Source organism: Panthera tigris, chromosome A1, assembly GCF_018350195.1.
Source record: "Panthera tigris isolate Pti1 chromosome A1, P.tigris_Pti1_mat1.1, whole genome shotgun sequence".
NCBI lineage: Eukaryota > Metazoa > Chordata > Mammalia > Carnivora > Felidae > Panthera > Panthera tigris.
In genome coordinates, this window is record NC_056660.1 from 194,155,179 (window position 1) to 194,173,627 (window position 18,449).

Here is an 18,449-nt window from a genome sequence, read left to right on the forward strand (position 1 = left end):
GCCACTTGCTAGCTCTGGGCCTTGGGTGAGTTTCATAACCTTTACAAGCCTCAGTTTCTTTCCCCTCACTAAAGGAACTTGAATGTCTGGTGTGCAGGGATTTCGTGAGGATTAAGTGTGTGTGACAGTACCTGGAACAGCACCTGGTGCCTAACAGACCATTTTAAGAAATGCCACTTTGTTTTCTTCCTTCCGGTCACGTCAACAGGCGTGACGTATCACTGGCAAGAACATCAAAAGTGCAGCTGGGGTTTGGGGACTGAAGGCTCTTCCTGCCCAACCACTCATAGTCTCGTTTATTCTGACACGACTTGTCCAGTGCCCCGTTGCACACACAAACACATGCACGCAAACACATGCGCATGCGCACTTCACGTAAAATCCAAGAGAGAAAGAGAGGCTAGTTCTAATTCCCCAATCAGATGGGGCCAGATTGGGAGCCGTCCATTACTGTCAGCAGGAAAAACAAAGTATCAACATCCAGGTCTGGCCTAGAGGTCTCCCTCCACCACAGGACTTATAAGACATGAGATTATGAGACCAAATGTCATTTTCTATAGGGCTGGAGGGAGAGGCCTCAATGAAATTACAGAACAATCCTATATAATACCTTGGAACATTTTATGAAGCTATGGATATTTCTGAAGGAGAACAGAATGGGGCATGTGCTGTGGGGGATGCTGGCAGGGGTGAGGGTGAGGGTGGGGAGGAGGATTGTTTTAGTCCATCCCTGCTGATGACAGACCCAGAGTGATTAGGAAAAGAAAATGTAGCATGATCTCATTTATCCAGCACGTTCAGGGAAAGCAGCAGGTGCTCCTGTGTGGAGACTATTGGTGAAGGAGAGCATTCAGAGTTGGACTTGAACTGAGGTCATTAATCTTTTAAGGAACTATAGACCCTTTTGAGAATCCAACATAGGGAGCCATGTTCTTCTTCCCGGAAAGCACAAATATGTCCCAAATTCTACTTTGCAGTGACATAATATTCATAGATCACATATTTACAATGCCTCCCTAACAAAACTGAAAACGTTTCTTCGTGAAAATATTTCTTAACTTCATTACCCACTTTCCTGGCACAGAGACCCACCACCCCACTAACTGCTTCTCAGGCTGTGAATGGAAACTAAATGGACTCTTTCGGCTCCTCTAGAACCAATTGATCAAATCCTCTGCTAGGAGTCAGGACTCTTGTGTTCCAGGATCAACTCTGACCTGCCTTTTCAGAGTGATACCGGGTCGGTCTTAACTCTGGACTTCATTTTGTCCATCTGGAAAGAAAAAAAAAAAAAAAACAAAGGTGGGGGGTGGGGGAGAGAGTTTCGACTAGGACCGTACTTCTTCACGTAGGTTCTATAGAAGGCAAGCATCATGTACAAACACAAGAGCTCTATGGCCAAAATAAATCGGGGAAATAATGCATATTCTATTCCCTTCTTGGAGATACGTACAAATAGTCAGCATATTAAGGTCTCTGAGAAGTCCTACAATAAAAAATCCGTTGCATTTGGTTTAGTCCAACATTTCCCTCTTGGGTTTGATCGTGACTTTTTCAGCCACATAACTCCACTACAGTCCCATCAGAGAAGCCCTTAATCAAGCACTGAGTTGAGAACCCAAGAAGGTATAACTCCACAACATCTATGCATTCTCCCCAGGGGTGGCTGGGTCAGTTGGAAGAGCACGCAACTCTTGATCTTGGGGTCGTGAGTTCAAGCCCCACATTGGGTGTAGAGCTTACATTTAAAAAAAATTTTTTTTGAGAAAATTCTCCCCAAAGAAATAAAGCAACATATATGATAGAAGGTTGCAGAAGGCTGGTATTGAAACAGAGAGATGTGAAGCCTACGACCATTGAATTCACCCATCCTTCCTTTGCTGCTTGGGAATCAATTGCTCTCTTTAGACAGAATAGTGCGAATGCTCAGGCATCAGCTTTTGGCCTTTCCTTTTGCTCCCTCAATCCATCTACAGCAGTGACTCTCAAACCTCAGTGTGCATGGGAATTACTGCCCTGATGGCATCGATAATAAAAAGGAGACTTCAACCTTATCAGTGATGGACTATTTCTCTCGCCTAAAAAAATGAAGAAACAGGGCAAAATGTCAACAGGATGAAAACAGGTGTTTATTACATCAGTCAGTACTTTATTTTTTGTTTGTTTGTTTTTATTTTTTAAGTAGGCTCCACACCCAGCAGGGAGCCCAGTGTGGGATCTGAACTCACAACCCTGAGATCAAGACCTGAACTGAGATCAAGAGTCAGATGCATAACCTACTGAGCCACCCAGGTGCCCCAGTTGGAACTTTATTATTTTTTTTTTAAGTTTTCAAAAGAAAACATTTAAATAACTCAGTTCAGAAATAAATTGTACTTACTTTAAGAGGATTTCTAGGAATGACTCCCCTGACTTTTTCCTGATGCACAGACTTTACGTCTCACCCCACATTAGGCGCAACCACACTCATAACTCTCCAGAAGGGACTTTGGGGCATGCTGAACAAAAGCACCAGGGGTCCTCTGAGAGTTGACATCCCAGGGCCTGACCCTGACTCTACCTCCTTGTCTCCTGGCTCTAGGACTATAGGGTCAACATCTTCCTGCGGCAGCAATGGAACGACCCCCGGCTGGCCTACAATGAGTACCCGGATGACTCTCTGGACCTGGACCCATCCATGTTGGATTCCATCTGGAAACCCGACCTGTTCTTCGCCAACGAGAAGGGGGCCCACTTCCACGAGATTACCACAGACAACAAACTGCTGAGGATCTCCCGGAACGGAAATGTCCTCTATAGCATCAGGTGAGTTCCACACAGGTTCGCCCCCACCCTCCTCCTCAGAACACACCTTGTCCCGTTGCCTTCTGGGAGCAGATACTAAGAAGTGAACCAACCAGGCGTGAACAGGCCCTGGCAACCCAGCTCCTTTGCACAATACACAGAGCCAGCTCTGTAAATGACATTCAGCGACTGAGAATCCAATACCTTGACAAATCCTAGGAGTGAGTGGTTCATTATAACCAGGGGAACCGAGGAAGCGTCCTAAAGAGCAGGAGGGGGGTTAAGGTTAGGCCCCCTAAGCTCACCCACCATTTCAATAAAACAAAAATGGAAAAGAGTATTCAAAGGCAGCGCTCAGTGACAGGGCTGTTCAGTTACTCAAAATGAAGAAGTTCTAGAGAGATGCCATTCAACATTATGCCTACAGATAACAATGCTGTAGTGTACACATAAACATTTGTTAAGAGGTTGGATCTCACATTAAATGTTCTTATCAGAATTAAAAAAAAAAAAAATAGCAGGAGCAAAGGCACAAAGCCTGAAAAGTCATAGCCACTTCAACAGCCAACGAAAGGTGGATGGTGCTACTCACAGATACGAGCCAGGGCTGCCCCAAACCCTTTCTATCTTCCATACCTTGCACTGGGTCTAGGAAGCTAGGACCCCCTTCCCAGCTGGGAGGTATCCTGCAGATGCTGTTTAGGGGCAAGCTTTCAGAGTCTCCTGCCAACTCTCCCCACCTCATTCCCAACTTCTTCCCTCGAGCCATGGAGAAAATGACCAATGTCCATGTTAGCTTCTTACATACCTGGCATTCACTGAGAATTTATTTATTAAGCTGGGTATTTTACATAAATTATTTGTAATCCTATCAATCCCATGAAGTATTTTTTTATTATGCCCACTTTGCAGATTAGGCAGGTGACGATCTTAAAGTTTAAGTCATTTGCCAAAGTTCCCACAGTCAGCCTAGATTCTCATCTGTTAGCATGGATCTGATGCCTGCTCAGGACCTGGAACAGTGTAGGGCATTCGATAGGTACTCATTTGATGAATGAATGAATATGTTTTTATTTCAAAGAGCTTAAAAGGGACCCTGGGCCTAAATGACTCCTCCTCCCCCTCCAGTTCTTTGGCGGAAGAAATCTTCCTGTTTCCATTAGCAGATGAGCTTTAAATGTCCAGGACTATAGGGGAGTCTGCATACACATCCTAACCCTCAGGTGTGACTGGACTCAGGGTGTCTCCTGAGAGCAGGCCAGGTAGGAGGGGGGTACTTAAGAACCTCAGCAGGGAAAGGAGGCACTAAGGAGGGGATGGCTGGGTACAGCCAGAGGTCAATGTGGCCTTCCTCACCCCGGAGCCTGTCCTGCCAGTGCACATCCAGATGGAAGGGTGATGGGCTCATGATAGCCACCAAGTGCCCTGACTGGCTGGGGCAGAAGAGGTTACCCTGCTTGGATTTTGCTGCTGCCAGGCTAGTTTTGTATCTCTACAAAGCTAAGCCCCATGCAGCATGACAGAAGGACAAATCAGCAAAAAGTGATGTTCCCAAGGTCATTCAACTTCAGGAAATTAACCTAGTGTGACAGCTGCCCCACTTTGGGGCTTTTATCTGCAGAAATTCAACTGTGTTCACTTTCTCTTCACCTTCCCCTTCCCTCTCCCACCCCATGCTTCCCTTCCTTCTCACCTCCCTTTCCCCCCTCTCGCTTCTTACCTTGTGCTTAAATGGGACCCAAATCCAGAGCAGTTGGAAGTGAGCTGGAGGGAGGAAGTAGACACAGGGCCATGCGCTCACCGTCTGCAGCTAAGATGCCAGCAGCTAAGTGTCACTAGACCACCACCAGTGAGGTGCCTTTCAGGCTGGCAGTGTTGGAAAGCAAACACATGAGCTCAGAATCCAGTGGCCAGGAGACAAAGTTTTGAATCCTGCCTTTGAGCCATCACTTGCTGTGTGACCTTGCATGAGTCCCTACCAATTCTTCTCTGTACCTCAGTTTTCTCACCTGTCAAATGAGGGAGTTGGCCTGATGATCTAAGGCTCTTGGGGGCTGCGAGAGCCTTTCTTCTCCATTCTCTGCAGCAGGTGCTCAGATGTTGGCACAGCCTTTTAAGCTGAAGCCTTGCATCCTAACCTGAGCTGCAGACTTCAGCTCTGTTAGGGGGACTCCCTCTGGGTCTAAGTCTGAGCCTCTTCAAGGGTCTAACAACCCAAAATAAACGGCTATCCCAGAAGCCTGGGGGCACCCACCACTTCCCAACTGACTCCAGCGTGAGGCCACAGGTGTGAGCCAGCTCTGTTTGGACACCCAGAAGGGCCTCTTTGAAATGGCTTTTGATAAGTCCAGTGTATGAAGGGAGGCAGCAAAGAACCACTTGAAGCACCTGACAGGTGCACCTGGGAAACCTGAGGCCTGGGGCTACTCAACTTAAAATCCAGACTCTGCAGAAGACAGCCCCTGGCCTCCAGGCCTTCAGGCAGCTTGCTACAGGCAGATGTCTAGAAGCCAGATAGTCTCCAAAGAAACCCATGAATTCCACTGACTGTGTGACTTTAGGCAACCCACTGTATCTCTCTGAGCCTCCACTCCATAGCTGAATATAGAAATAGACATGTATTATTTCAATACACGCCAGTTCCCTGCCCTCCTTGACTTGTCCAAGTTAACTGATTAACTGGTAATCACTAGCACAGAGGCACAGCTTCCCTGGTCTGTGGGTCTACCATCATCCAATTCTTTTCTCTTCCCAGAATCACCCTGACACTGGCCTGCCCCATGGACTTAAAGAATTTCCCCATGGATGTCCAGACGTGTATCATGCAACTGGAAAGCTGTGAGTCCCTTGCCTGAGGGCTTTAGAAAAAACCAGACTCCCCTTTACCCAGGGGACGAGCAGAACTTCCCATACAGCTACTCCTAACTGCTGGACCCCAGGGGATTACTGCACTAGCCCAAAATACCAGATGAGGGGCTTTGCTTTAGAAAATGCATTAGAAATATAACCCCCCTTCCATTGTCTGGCTGAGGCCCAACTTTGAAGCCAGCAGTATTTTCCCAAGACTCTGTTCCATGTCCCTTGCGGACATGCTCTCCAGGAGTGCAGCAGGAAGAGTTTGAACAAGCCATAGTCCTTGAACTCACAGGAAAATAGACAACTAGATGCACAAGTAACTCTAACACAGGGCGGCAAGCGGTAAGCGTGTTGTGAGAAGTACAAATGCTGTGGCCTCATGGCAGAAGAGTGCTTCCTTCTGGTTGGGAAAGAGAAGGGGTGCTAGGGAAGGCTTTATGTAGGAGGTCACAAGTGAACCTACCAGAGGAGGTAGCTGCCTTCTTTGATTGCAGACAGAAACCAATCCAATTTAAAAGATGGAAAGAAATGGAAGGACGTAGGGGGTCCTCATGGACTTGAAAGAGAAGCTGAAAGCACAGGGACCAGGGCAGAGGATTTAGGCAGCGGGAACCAATGGGGCAGCCCCTTGGAGCACCACCTCTGAGTGGAAATGGCACCAGCCGACTCTGAACCTTTTGTCACTTGACTCAAGAATCAAATCAGGAGATTATAAATGCTGGAGAGAATGTGGAGAAACGGGAACCCTCTTGTACTGTTGGTGGGAATGCAAACTGGTGCAGCCACTCTGGAAAACAGTGTGGAGGTTCCTCAAAAAATTAAAAATAGATCTACCCTATGACCCAGCAATAGCACTGCTAGGAATTTACCCAAGGGATACAGGAGTGCTGATGCATAGGGGCACTTGTACCCCAATGTTTATAGCAGTACTTTCAACAATAGCCAAATTATGGAAAGAGCCTAAATGTCCATCAACTGACGAATGGATAAAGAAGATGTGGTTTATATATACAATGGAGTACTACGTGGCAATGAGAAAGAATGAAATCTGGCCATTTGTAGCAACATGGATGGAACTGGAGGGTATTATGCTAAGTGAAATAAGTCAGGCAGAGAAAGACAGATACCATATGTTTTCACTCATACGTGGATCCTGAGAAACTTAACAGAAGACCAGGGAGGAGGGGGAGGGGGAAAAAAAGTTACAGAGAGAGAAGGAGGAAAACCATTAGAGACTCTTAAATTCTGAGAACAAGCTGAGGGTTGGTGGGGGTTGGGGGAGAGGGGAAAGTGGGTGATGGGCATTGAGGAGGGCACCTGTTGGGATGAGCACTGGGTGTTGTGTGGAAACCATTTTGACAATAAATGTTAGATAGATAGATAGATAGATAGATAGATAGATAGATAGATAGAATCAAAGTCCTGCCATAGAGGATCTGATTGATATAGCTGAGTCATTAACTCACACCTTGGCCCCCAACTGATAGTCCTACAACAGTATTCTATAGAATCATTCCCCAGAGGAAAAGAGGGAGCTTGCAAGGATGGTGTGCAGGCAAAGTAGCAGATGTGAGCTGAATATGACCATGGGGGTAAGTATTGGGGACAAAAGGACAAGCCAGTGTCAGATGGTGGGAGGGGTAAGAAGCACGGTAGAAGGGCAGGGGGCTAGAAATAATTAAACCAGTTTTAACCTCTTTTGTTGCAAGTGGGCTGGGAGAGGGTGGCATCAAGACAACATGGTCTCATGAGTTCCATCTAGTGCCCAATGCCTCTTAGTCTCTAACCCAAACCAACTCTGACATGCTTCAAATAAATGCTTCTGGGTGGTGACTGCTCCTTCTTCTGAACCCCCATCCCAGTTGGCTATACCATGAATGACCTGATCTTCGAGTGGCAGGAGCAGGGAGCTGTGCAGGTGGCAGATGGACTAACTCTACCCCAGTTTATCCTGAAAGAAGAGAAGGACTTGAGATATTGCACGAAGCATTACAACACAGGTAGGTGCAAGGATGTCCTCCTCAGGTCCCACCCCCAATCAGGGCCAGAGATCATTTCAAACATTCATTCAATCAAGAGGCGTTCTTGATGGACATAGCTTTGTGTTAATTACCTCATGGTTAAGAGAATAGGCTTTGAAACCAGAAAAGTGGCTCTGACCCTTTCTTCCTGGATGTCCTGGGGCAAGTCACTGAAGCTTAGGCCACACTTCATTGCAAGGGAGTCTGGGAGATACGGTCTCCATCCCAGGTAGCAGCATGCCCAGTCAAAATGAATCCTACTCCTAAGGCAGAAGGGCAGAGCTGATATTAGGAGGACATCTAGCAGAGTCTGTCACAGGGGAGCTGTCATTTCTGACAGAGCACAAGTACACAGACTTCAGCAGGAGGGAGCTGAGAGGTGGCACTGAGGTTATAAATAAGTGCGGTTGGAAAGCGTCCCCTAGATTGTGAGCTGCAAGAGGGCGAAGAAACCACCACTGTTTTGCTCAGGTCTCTGTTTCCCAGGCACAGCACAGCCTTCGTCGGAAGATCAGACACAGGAATGAACTGGAGTCAAACCAGGACTGGCCTTCCCTGCCCTGCCTCAGGCTGGGAAGGAGCTTCATGGAGGCACAGTGGAAGAAAGACAGTCAATATGCCAGCTGGAGGGCTGGGTAGGAGGCTGCTGTGTGAGCCCAGCTGAGAAGAGTAGAGGCATGAAATAGGCTGATGACAGATGCCAGAGAGAGGAGGAGGTGAAGCAGGGGTGTTGAGAGAAATCACTATGTGCTCTAGTGCAAGGAGAAGGCCCAGAGCAAGGGCCGGTGGCATGAGCTCTGGGCTCTCTGGGACAGCTGCACCTTCCTATGTAACCACCGAGGTGTCTCAGAACCTCGAAAGATACTCTCTTGATCCCTGGGCACGCTGAGCCTTAGAGAGGTAATGGTACTCCCATTGGCAGCCATGAGAACAGTGACTTCCCATGAATCACATAACCACACTGACTCTCACATACCACAGCCCATCACCGTTTACACCGCGCTTTCTCATTCACTACCTCATTTGTTCTTGACTATTCCTATTGAAGTGAGACCAGAGTTCTGTGCTTGTGCTAGGCCCTGTGGTTACAAGCGAGAAAGGCTGATAAGGCCCTGCCCCATGGAGCAGACAGTCCAGAGAGCTCTAGGAAATCACCTAGTAACTGTGCTGCAGTGGACTGGAGCTGAGAACACCCCCATGGGACTGGCTCTGTCTCAGTTCCAGGGATGCACAGGTAGGGAGGAGACCAGCTACCCACAGTCCAGTGCAGAGAACAGAGAGAGCACGATGTGCCTATACACTCACTGTATTGTGCCCTAAAGGCCCTGATGACCGTGTGAACAGAACTGAACTGAAGGAATCTAGGGGTTGGGGGGGTGTTGAGCCTAGGGCAGACCACATTCAAAGCATCACAGAGGAGCAGGGTGATTGCTTTGTCTGGTTGTGGGAAGGAGTCTGGGCATTCCAGGCAGAGGCATTAGCAGGAGCCAAAGCTCAGAAGTGGCAAAGTGCAGGACATGCTCAAGGCAAGGGATAGAATAGAGGGGGTCATGATTAGGGTGAAGAAAGAAGGGAAGAAGGATGGAAAAGCAGGCCAGAGCATGTCTGTGAAGAGTGGACTAAAAACTTTGAACTTTTCCCTGTAGGTAAAGGAGACTTTCTGGTCTGAGGAGAGAAGGAAGGAAAGAAAGGTTTTATAAGAGGAAGTAAGAGGGGCCACCTGGGTGGCTCAGTCGGTTGAGCGTCCAACTCTTGATTTGGGTTCAGGTCATGATCTCACGGGTGAGTGAGATTGAGCCCCACGTTGTCAGCCGCACTGTTAGCATAGAGCCTGCTTGAGATTCTTCCTCTCCCTTTCCCTCTGCTCCTCCCCTCACCCTCTCTCTTTCAAAATAGATAAATAAATATTAAAAAAAAAAAGAATGGTCTACTTAGGCCCACTCTTAGCAACACAATAAGGCTGATGAGGATGATGGCAACTGACATTCCTGAGCATTAATGATGTGAGGACCATACTAAGTTCTTTATAGGCATCATCATAGTAACCAAATGAGGTAGGTACCATCACGACCACCACCACCATCATCATCATCATCACCATCCCTACTTTACCATAGATAAGGAAACTGAGACACAGAGAGATTCACTTGTCTTGTCTGAGGACACTTGTCTGAGGACACAGCTAGTGTGAGCCTGAACCAGGCCCCAGCTGACCTCAAAGCCTTGGTTGTTTTGACCTCAAAGCCTTGTTTCAACCCACCAGGCGACTTTGCCTTCTCACTATAATTTCTCGCAGGGAAATTCACCTGCATTGAGGCCCGGTTCCACCTGGAGCGACAGATGGGCTACTACCTGATCCAGATGTACATTCCCAGCCTACTCATTGTCATCCTTTCATGGATATCCTTCTGGATCAACATGGATGCAGCGCCAGCCCGTGTGGGCCTGGGCATCACCACTGTGCTCACCATGACCACCCAGAGCTCAGGCTCCCGAGCATCCCTGCCCAAGGTAAGTCCTACTGCCCAAGAGCACAGAACACCTGGACAAAGGACTCTCATCTCCCCACCTTGCCTGAGATAAAGAGAGCGCAAGGAATTAGTCACTATGTATCTACTACACTTGGCAGGATCCAGCACTCTGGGGGTGTTTTTGTTTGTGTTTTGGAGTTATTGCACACAGTAAACTTATTTGCAGCAAATAAGGAGATCATGGGGAATAACTTCCAAAGCCATGAGTCCCTGAGTGAGGGTGAATGGGTTCCTTTTATTTAGGGTCAGGATGCATATAGAAAGGGGAGCCTCATCATTGTATGTAGAGGCAGGCGTAAGGTTGCGCATGTGCCTTAAGGAAACATGCCAATATGTATATTATGTGAATGAGGCTTGTGCTCCCCCTTGGGTGGAGATTCTAGTATTAAAATGAGGGAAAGGTAATGGTAGGTCATTCCACAGGTCACTCCATGGTCCATCTCCACAGACATGAATCAGGGGTTGAAGCCCAACTAGGATGCAGCATTCTGATCCAGCACACCTCTCCTCCAGATGTGCATTATGTTGTATACAGTTACCAGACAACACAGTTTGCTCCATTCCCTGCCAACATTGCACACACGTCCTGCTTCACTTACTACTAACGCTCAACTCCACTTCCTCCTCCATTCACTTTTAGTGCTAAATGCAACACCCCGCTTCTTTCACCAGTAACAGTAGATACTTGGTGTTGGGTGTCTCCAAGACCATCCCTACATTCAGAGATTTGATACGACTCACAGGACTCAGCATAGCACTGTACTCACAACTAAGATTTCTTACGGTGACGTATTAAGGACATAAGCTAGGTGATAAAGGGAAAAGACACAGGCAGAGTCTGGAGGAATCCATGTGCAAGCTTCCTTGTTTTCTCCCTCCCACGAGAGGGACCACACGGTGTACATTCTTACCCCAACAATACAAAAGCAGTCACGCGTGTGAGATGTTTCTGCCCAGAGAGGCAGAGAAATTGCTTTGAGATTCTTTTAAGATTCTGTATCAGTGTTTTTTCTTGGGTGCTCGTCACATGCTCTGCCTAGCACATACGAAAATTCCAGACTCCTAGGAGGAAAGTAAATTTTCAGCATAAACCATATCGTCTGTACAGGCATTCTCTGCACAGCAAGGCCCCCTGATCAGTTAAGGGAAGTGGGAACATTCCCCAAATCCAAGTTCCCAGATGTCAACCAAGGGCCAATCTTACAAGCACGTCTTTCGAAGGATAGCAACGTCATCTTAAAACTCATACGTTAACACTTTTCTGCCCCTATTTCTTACATTTCTAATGTGCAACAACACATCCCGTCACTTTCACTGTTCACGCTTGAGCCACAGTCTGCTCCGTTCACTATTACCACTAGACACAGCATTTCACTCCATTCACCATTAAAGCCGGATACACGTTCTGCTCCATTCACTCTGTACTAGACACAACATTCTGCTCCATTCTTCTAACACCAGACGCGGCATTCCACTTCATTCATTACCGACACCACACACTAATTCTCCTCCAGTCACCCTTACAATAAATGCAACATTCTGTTCCTTTCACTGCTAACACCAGACCTCACATTCTGCTTAATTCACTTTTAACACTAGACATAATGTTCTGCTTCATTTACAATTAACGCCAGACACCACATACTCCTCCAGTCACCCATTCGTGAGGTACAACATTCTGCTGCCATCACTATGAATGCTTGATGCCTCATTCTGCTTTACTCTCTTTTAATGCCTAGACACTGCATTCTACTCCGTTCACTACTACGTTTGTGCCGCATTCTGCCTTAATCACTCAACAGCAGACAAAACATTCAGCTCCACCGTTAATGCCAGACTCCATGTTTGGCTCCCTTCAGCCTTATGCTAAATGCAACACTGCACCATTTCCGATTAAGTCCACATTTAGCATTCTGTTTTGATATAGAAAGGTTGAAAGACCATACAATGAGCGCTTGAATACCCTTCACCTGGATTCCAACTGTTATCATCTTGCCACATTTACTTTGGCTCTCTCTATACACAGGTAGGTGGGTAGGTAGGTAGGTAGGTGGGTAGGTAGGTAGGTGGGTGGGTAGGTAGGTAGGTGGGTGGGTAGGTAGGTAGGTGGGTGGGTAGGTAGGTGGTAGGTAGGTGGGTGGGTAGGTAGGTAGGTGGGTGGGTAGGTAGGTAGGTGGGTGGGTAGGTAGGTTGGTGGGTAGGTAGGTAGGTGGGTAGGTAGGTGGGTGGGTGGGTAGGTAGGTGGGTGGGTAGGTAGGTGGGTGGGTAGGTAGGTAGGTGGGTAGGTAGGTAGGTGGTAGGTAGGTAGGTGGGTGGGTAGGTAGGTAGGTGGGTGGGTAGGTAGGTAGGTAGGTGGGTAGGTAGGTAGGTAGGTAAGTAAGTAGACAAATCTTTGCTGAGTCATTTGATGATTACACACATCATGATAAGCTATCTCTAAGTAAGGAATAAGGATCGTGATACTTGTCACATCTGAAAAAATTAGCATTAATTCAATAATAAATATCTTTATATAAATTATATATATTTACCAATTTTATATCAATAATTATTGAATTAGAAATAATTCTGTAGTGTCATCTAATACAGAAACTTTATCTAAATTTCCCCAGTTGTCAAAAAGCATCATCAGTAAATATGGCGAGGGATCCAATCACAGATCCAATAAAGATTCATGTTGTTCGTGGTTTCCCTTTTAATCTAGAACATTCTCCCTACTGTTGTTTGGTTCTATGACCAAGCTGCTCTACCGTTCTACTAACTCTCAATGTGAGAGAAGACATTCTGCTTCATTTGCCATCCACAGTAGACACCACTGTCTCCTCTCTTCACTCTTACACAAAGCTTCCTAATCTGCCCTTTGTGCTATTAACACCAAACTTTGCATTCTGCTCGATTCACCATAGATGCTTGAGACCAAATTCCATTTCCTGTTACCACTTGACAACACACTGTGCTCTGTGCAACTGTAACAGCAGATATATCTGCTTTCTTTTCCTTATGTTAGACTCAACATCCTGCTCCACTGTCTATTCATAGTCGATGCCACATTGTCTTTCACTTATAATTTACGCTAGACTCAACATTCTGTTCCACTCACTGTAAACACCAGACTCAGTATTTGACTCCATTTGCTATTATAGTAATACTCAACTTCACATTATTCCTCCATTCACTTTTTTTAAAGCATAAAATTCAGTGACTATATGTTCACAAAGGTGCACATCCTCACCACTATCTAATTCTAGGACATTTTCATCACCCCAAAAAGAAACCCCTATGTTCATCAACAGTCATTCTTCATTCCGCCCTCTGACCGGCCTCTGGCAAACACTACTCCACTTTTTACTTCTGTGAATTTGCTTCTTCTAGACGTTTCATATAAATGGAATAAGATAAAACGTGCACTTTCACTTAGCATAATGTTTTCAAGATCCATCTGTGTTGTACATTCTACCAGTATTTCTTTCTCTTTGGTCGCTGAATAATATTTCCCTTGTATGGGTCTATCACATTTTGCTTATCTATTCATCGGCTGAGGGATGTTTGGGTTATTTCCACTTTTTGGCTATTTTAAATGATGCTACTATGAACCTCCACGTACAAGTTTTGTGTGGACAAATATTTTCAACCCTCACAGGGTGTATATCTAGGAGTAGAATTGTTGGGTCATGTGGCAACTATATGCTTAACTTTCTTAGGAACTGCCAAACTATTTTCCAAAGTGGCTACACCATGTGATAATCTCCCCAGGGTTCCAATTTCTCCACTTCCTCACCAATGCTTATTATCATCTGTCTTTTGGATTACAGACATCTTAGTGGATGTGAGGTTGTATCTCACTGTGGTTTTGGTTTGTGTTTTCCTAATAATAATGTTGAGCATCTTTTCATGTGCTTATCGGCCTATTCTAGATATTAGGAGAAATGTCTATTCAAATCTTGTGCCCAGTTTATAATAGAGGTATTTCTTTTTGTTGTTGAGCTGTAGCAGTTCTTTGCGCATTGTGGATTTTAATCCCTTATCATATATGTGATTTGCAAATATCTTCTCCTAATTTGGGGGTTATCTTTTCACTTGATTGGTAGGGTCCATTTAACTAAAGGTTTTAATTTTGATGAAGTAAAATGTATCTATTTTTTCTTTTGTTGGTTGGCCTTTGCTATCATGTTTAAGAAACTAATGCCTAATCCAAAGTCACAAAGATTTCTATCTATGTTTTTTTCTAAGAGTTTTATAGTTTAACCTTGAATTTAGGTTTTAATCCGTTTTGATTTTTTCATATGGTGTATGGGAGGGATATCACTCTTTTTCATGTGGATACCCAGTTTTTACAGCACCATTTGTTGGGAAGACTATCTTTTTCCCTCCGTTGAATTTATATCCTTGTCAAAAATCCATTGACCATAAACGTATGGGTTTATTTCCGGACTCTCAGTTCTGTTCCGTTGATCTGTATATGTATCCTTATGCCAGTACCACACAGTTGATTACTGTTGCTTTGTGGTTAGTTTTAAAATTGGGAAGGGTGAGTCCCCCACCTTGGTCCTTTTTAAAGATTGGTTTGGCTATTCCGGGTCCCTTGCCTTTCCATTAGAATCTGAATATGAACTTTAAGCTCAGTTTTGTCAATTTCTGCAACAACAATAAAAAAGGAAGTGAGACTGAAAATGCACTGAGTCTGGAGATGAATTTGGAGAGTACTGCCATCTTAACGATATCATGTCTTCCAGTCTATAAACAACAGATGTCTTCTCATTGACTTAGGTCATTCCACTGCCTTCTAGACTGCTTAGTTTCTGATGAGACATCTCGTTCCTCAGAATCACAGTGCAGCTCTTTCTGCCCACAGGTCTTGTCCCCATGCTTTAATAATCTCAAGCTGCCTCCCCCAACTTAAAAGTATATAATCAATCTAACGAGGAATCAGCTGTTATTGAGGATCTCTTGTACATGATGAGTTGCGTCTCTCTTGTGGCTTTCAAGATTCTTTGTCTTCTGACAGTTTGTGAAGTGTGCAGGCGTGGATCCCTTTGAGTTTATTTTGCTTGAAGTTCATGAACTTCTTAGACGTGTACATTAGTGTTTTTCTTCAAATTTGGGGAAATTTTGGCCATTACTTCAAATATTCTTTCTGTTTCTTTCTCTCCTCTCCTTCAGGCACACTCATTAGACACATGTTAGTATACTTAATGGTTCCTCACAGATCTCTGAGTCTCTTTTCATTCTTCTTCATTCTGTCCCTCAGACAAGATAACCTCAAGCTCATGGAATCTTTCTTCTGTCTGCTCAAATATGCTATTTATCCTCTCTAGTGAACTCCTCAGTTCAGCTATTTAATTTTCAACTCCAGAATTCCTATTTTGTTCTTTTTATCATTTCTATCTCACGTTCTATGTGGTGAGATTTTGTTCTCATGCTTTTCTTTAGTCATTTATACTAAAGGTTTAAGCTAAAGGTTTCCTTTAGCTCTTAGAACATGCTGAAAATAACTGATTTAAAGCTTTGATTAAGTCCAACATTTGGGCTTCCCCAGGGGCAACTTCTTTTGACCGCCTTTTTTTTTTTTTCCTATGGATGGACCTGTCTTAGTCAATTCAGGCTGCTGTAACAAAGTACCAGAGACTGGGTGGCTTATAAATAACAGAAATGTATTTCTCTCAGTTCTGGAGCCTGGAAGTCAGGTGCCAGCATGGCAGGGCTCTGGTGAGGACCTTCGTCCAGTTGCAAACTGCCAGCTTATTATTATATCCTCATATGGTGGAAAGACAGCTAGCTATCTGGCCTCTTTTTAAAAAGCCATTAATCCCTTTATGAGGGCTCCATTCTTATGATCTAATTACTTCCCAAAGGCCCCACCTCCAAATACCATCACATTAGAATTAGGATTTCAACCTATGACAGGGAGACGGGACACAAACATCTAGTCCACTGCAAGGCTAGCCTTTATTTCTTTGCGTATCTTATAATTTAGGGTTGAAAATTACACACTTAACATAATGTGATGTGGCATCTGTGGAAATCAGATTGCACTCCCTCCTCAGGATTTGTTGTTTTTGCTGTTTGTTTAGTAACTTTTGTGAACCAATTCTGTAACATCTGTATTCTTTGTTGTGTGGGGCCACTGAAGTCTCTGCTCAGTTAGCTTGACCATTACCTAAAGTTGGACAGAAATTTCCTTAAATGCCTGGAACCTATAAATCTCCTGGCCTTTTCCTAGGGGCTGTACATATATATTCGAACACACCTTCATCACTCAGCCAGGCAGTTTACAGTTTTGCCTTACCCTTCACCTGCAGCTTGCTCAGTGTGTCAAGGTTAGCCAGAGTTGAGAGCTAAGGGGCCTTCCCAGTCAGTTCTTCCCTGAGTACCCGCACAGGCCTGTGCATGCACACAGATTCCCATGTATATGTCAGAGCTTTTTCTAAAGCTCCCGTGTACATCGCATTCCCAGATTTTCCTTTTAAGCTTTTTGATCAACCTATTGTTTGCCTGAACTGTTACCTACTACCTCAGGAGGATGTGATGTTCAACAATTGCCACTGACTCTTTTCAACAAATGCCCCCAGGGAAAAGGCCGTTCACACTGGGCCAGTTCCAAGTCAGCTCAAATAAAAGACTGCCTAGTGAGTGAGGTCTTTCAGTGAACCACAAGACAGGTCAAATAATGACAGTTCTCTGGGAATGAAGCTTTAAAGAAGCTCTAACTCTGTTCTGCCCCGGCCACTGATTGCCTGGATACTGGTTTTCACTGTGCTTGCAGGCTGTTGGTTTTCAAGTCTAGCACAGAGCTGGGAATAGGAGGATGCGAATATGGCAAGTTGAAACACCACAAGGCCCCAAGAGAAATAAATACACATGTCCACACAAAAACTTGTACATAGATGTTCATAGCAGCATTATTCATAATAGCCAAAAGGTAGACACAACCCTAATGTCCATCAACTGATGACTGGATCAACAAAACGTAGTATATCCATACAAGGAGATATTATTTGGCCGTGAAAAAGAATGAAATATGCTACAACATGGATGAATCTTGAAAACATTATGTCAAGTAAAAGGAGCTAGTCATAAAAGACCACATGGTGTATGATTCCATTTATATGAAACGTCCAGAAGGGGGAAATCTGTAGAAACAAAAAGTAGATTAATGGTTGCTTAGGACTGGGGGGAGAGGACTTGGAGGAATAGGGAAAAGAATGATGGCTAAAAGGTATTAGGTTTCTTTTAGAGGTGCTGAAAATATTCCAAAAGTGACCGTGATGATGGTTGCACATATCTGGAATGTATTAAAAACGATTGAAATACACACTGTAAGTGTGTAATATCTCAATGAAGCTGTTTTCTTTTTTTTTTTTTTTTTAATGCCACCAAGTTTGATGCTCTTGCTGGCATTCAGCTGACTTTTTAAGTAAATGCTTTCAAGATTGCTGTTAGCCTTTGGTTAAGAGGGCTTCTGAGAAAGTTGATTCTGACCATTTTTGCTGTTGTCCTTGTTGCTTTTATACAGGAGAGTGTTTTTGAAGATCTTACCCTGTCGCTTTTGCTAACATCCTCTGTTTACTTTTAATGTTAGGTACACCGTTCTGTTCCTATCACCCTTAGCTAAACACAACATTCCGTTTCGCTCAGTGATGATGCTCGATACACCATCCTCCTCTCTCCTCTCTCTAGTACTCGTCTAGGTACCATATTTTATTTCCTCCAATGTTTCATGCCGTCTTCCTGATGCATTTTTCTTCTCTTTTCCTCTGCACCTTCCTAATACCCCAGCTGAGGAAGGGGATAGCAGTGGGTAATGGCAGAGTTAGTGAGGAGCAGAAATACTGAGATATTTCATTCTCCTCTGCCCTCACCCTCCTGTGTTCGCTCCCACCCCCACTCCAGGTGTCCTATGTGAAAGCCATTGACATTTGGATGGCGGTGTGCCTGCTCTTCGTGTTCTCAGCCCTGCTTGAGTATGCCGCTGTCAACTTTGTGTCTCGGCAGCACAAAGAGCTGCTCCGATTCAGGAGGAAGCGAAGACATCACAAGGTAGGCCTTTGGATCACTGCCTAAGGAGGGACAGCTGGTGATAAACACAAAAGTTTCAGGCAGCCTTGTCTCATGATAGTTGTTTCGCTGGACCATCCTTCTCAGGGGGTAAGGCAGACACAAAATAGGGATTAAACTCCTGGAAGCCCTAACTTCCCCTCCCATAAACAATGCCTTGATTGAGTCTGTGGGCAAGTTATTCTTCTAATCATAATAACAG

At 45.0% G+C, this 18,449-nt stretch overlaps 1 protein-coding gene across 2 annotated transcripts in view; it reads left to right on the forward strand.

Annotated features, from left to right (window-relative positions):
* The window catches only part of GLRA1 (glycine receptor alpha 1), an 82,854-nt gene that overhangs the window by 57,790 nt on the left and 6,615 nt on the right, over positions 1-18,449 (forward strand). For both annotated transcript variants that reach the window (XM_007093428.2, XM_007093429.2), the window contains exons 4-8: positions 2,582-2,805; positions 5,540-5,622; positions 7,503-7,640; positions 9,958-10,172; positions 18,083-18,229. In XM_007093428.2, coding sequence (XP_007093490.1) covers positions 2,582-2,805; positions 5,540-5,622; positions 7,503-7,640; positions 9,958-10,172; positions 18,083-18,229 — 807 coding nt within the window. The remainder of the gene's footprint in view (positions 1-2,581; positions 2,806-5,539; positions 5,623-7,502; positions 7,641-9,957; positions 10,173-18,082; positions 18,230-18,449) is intronic.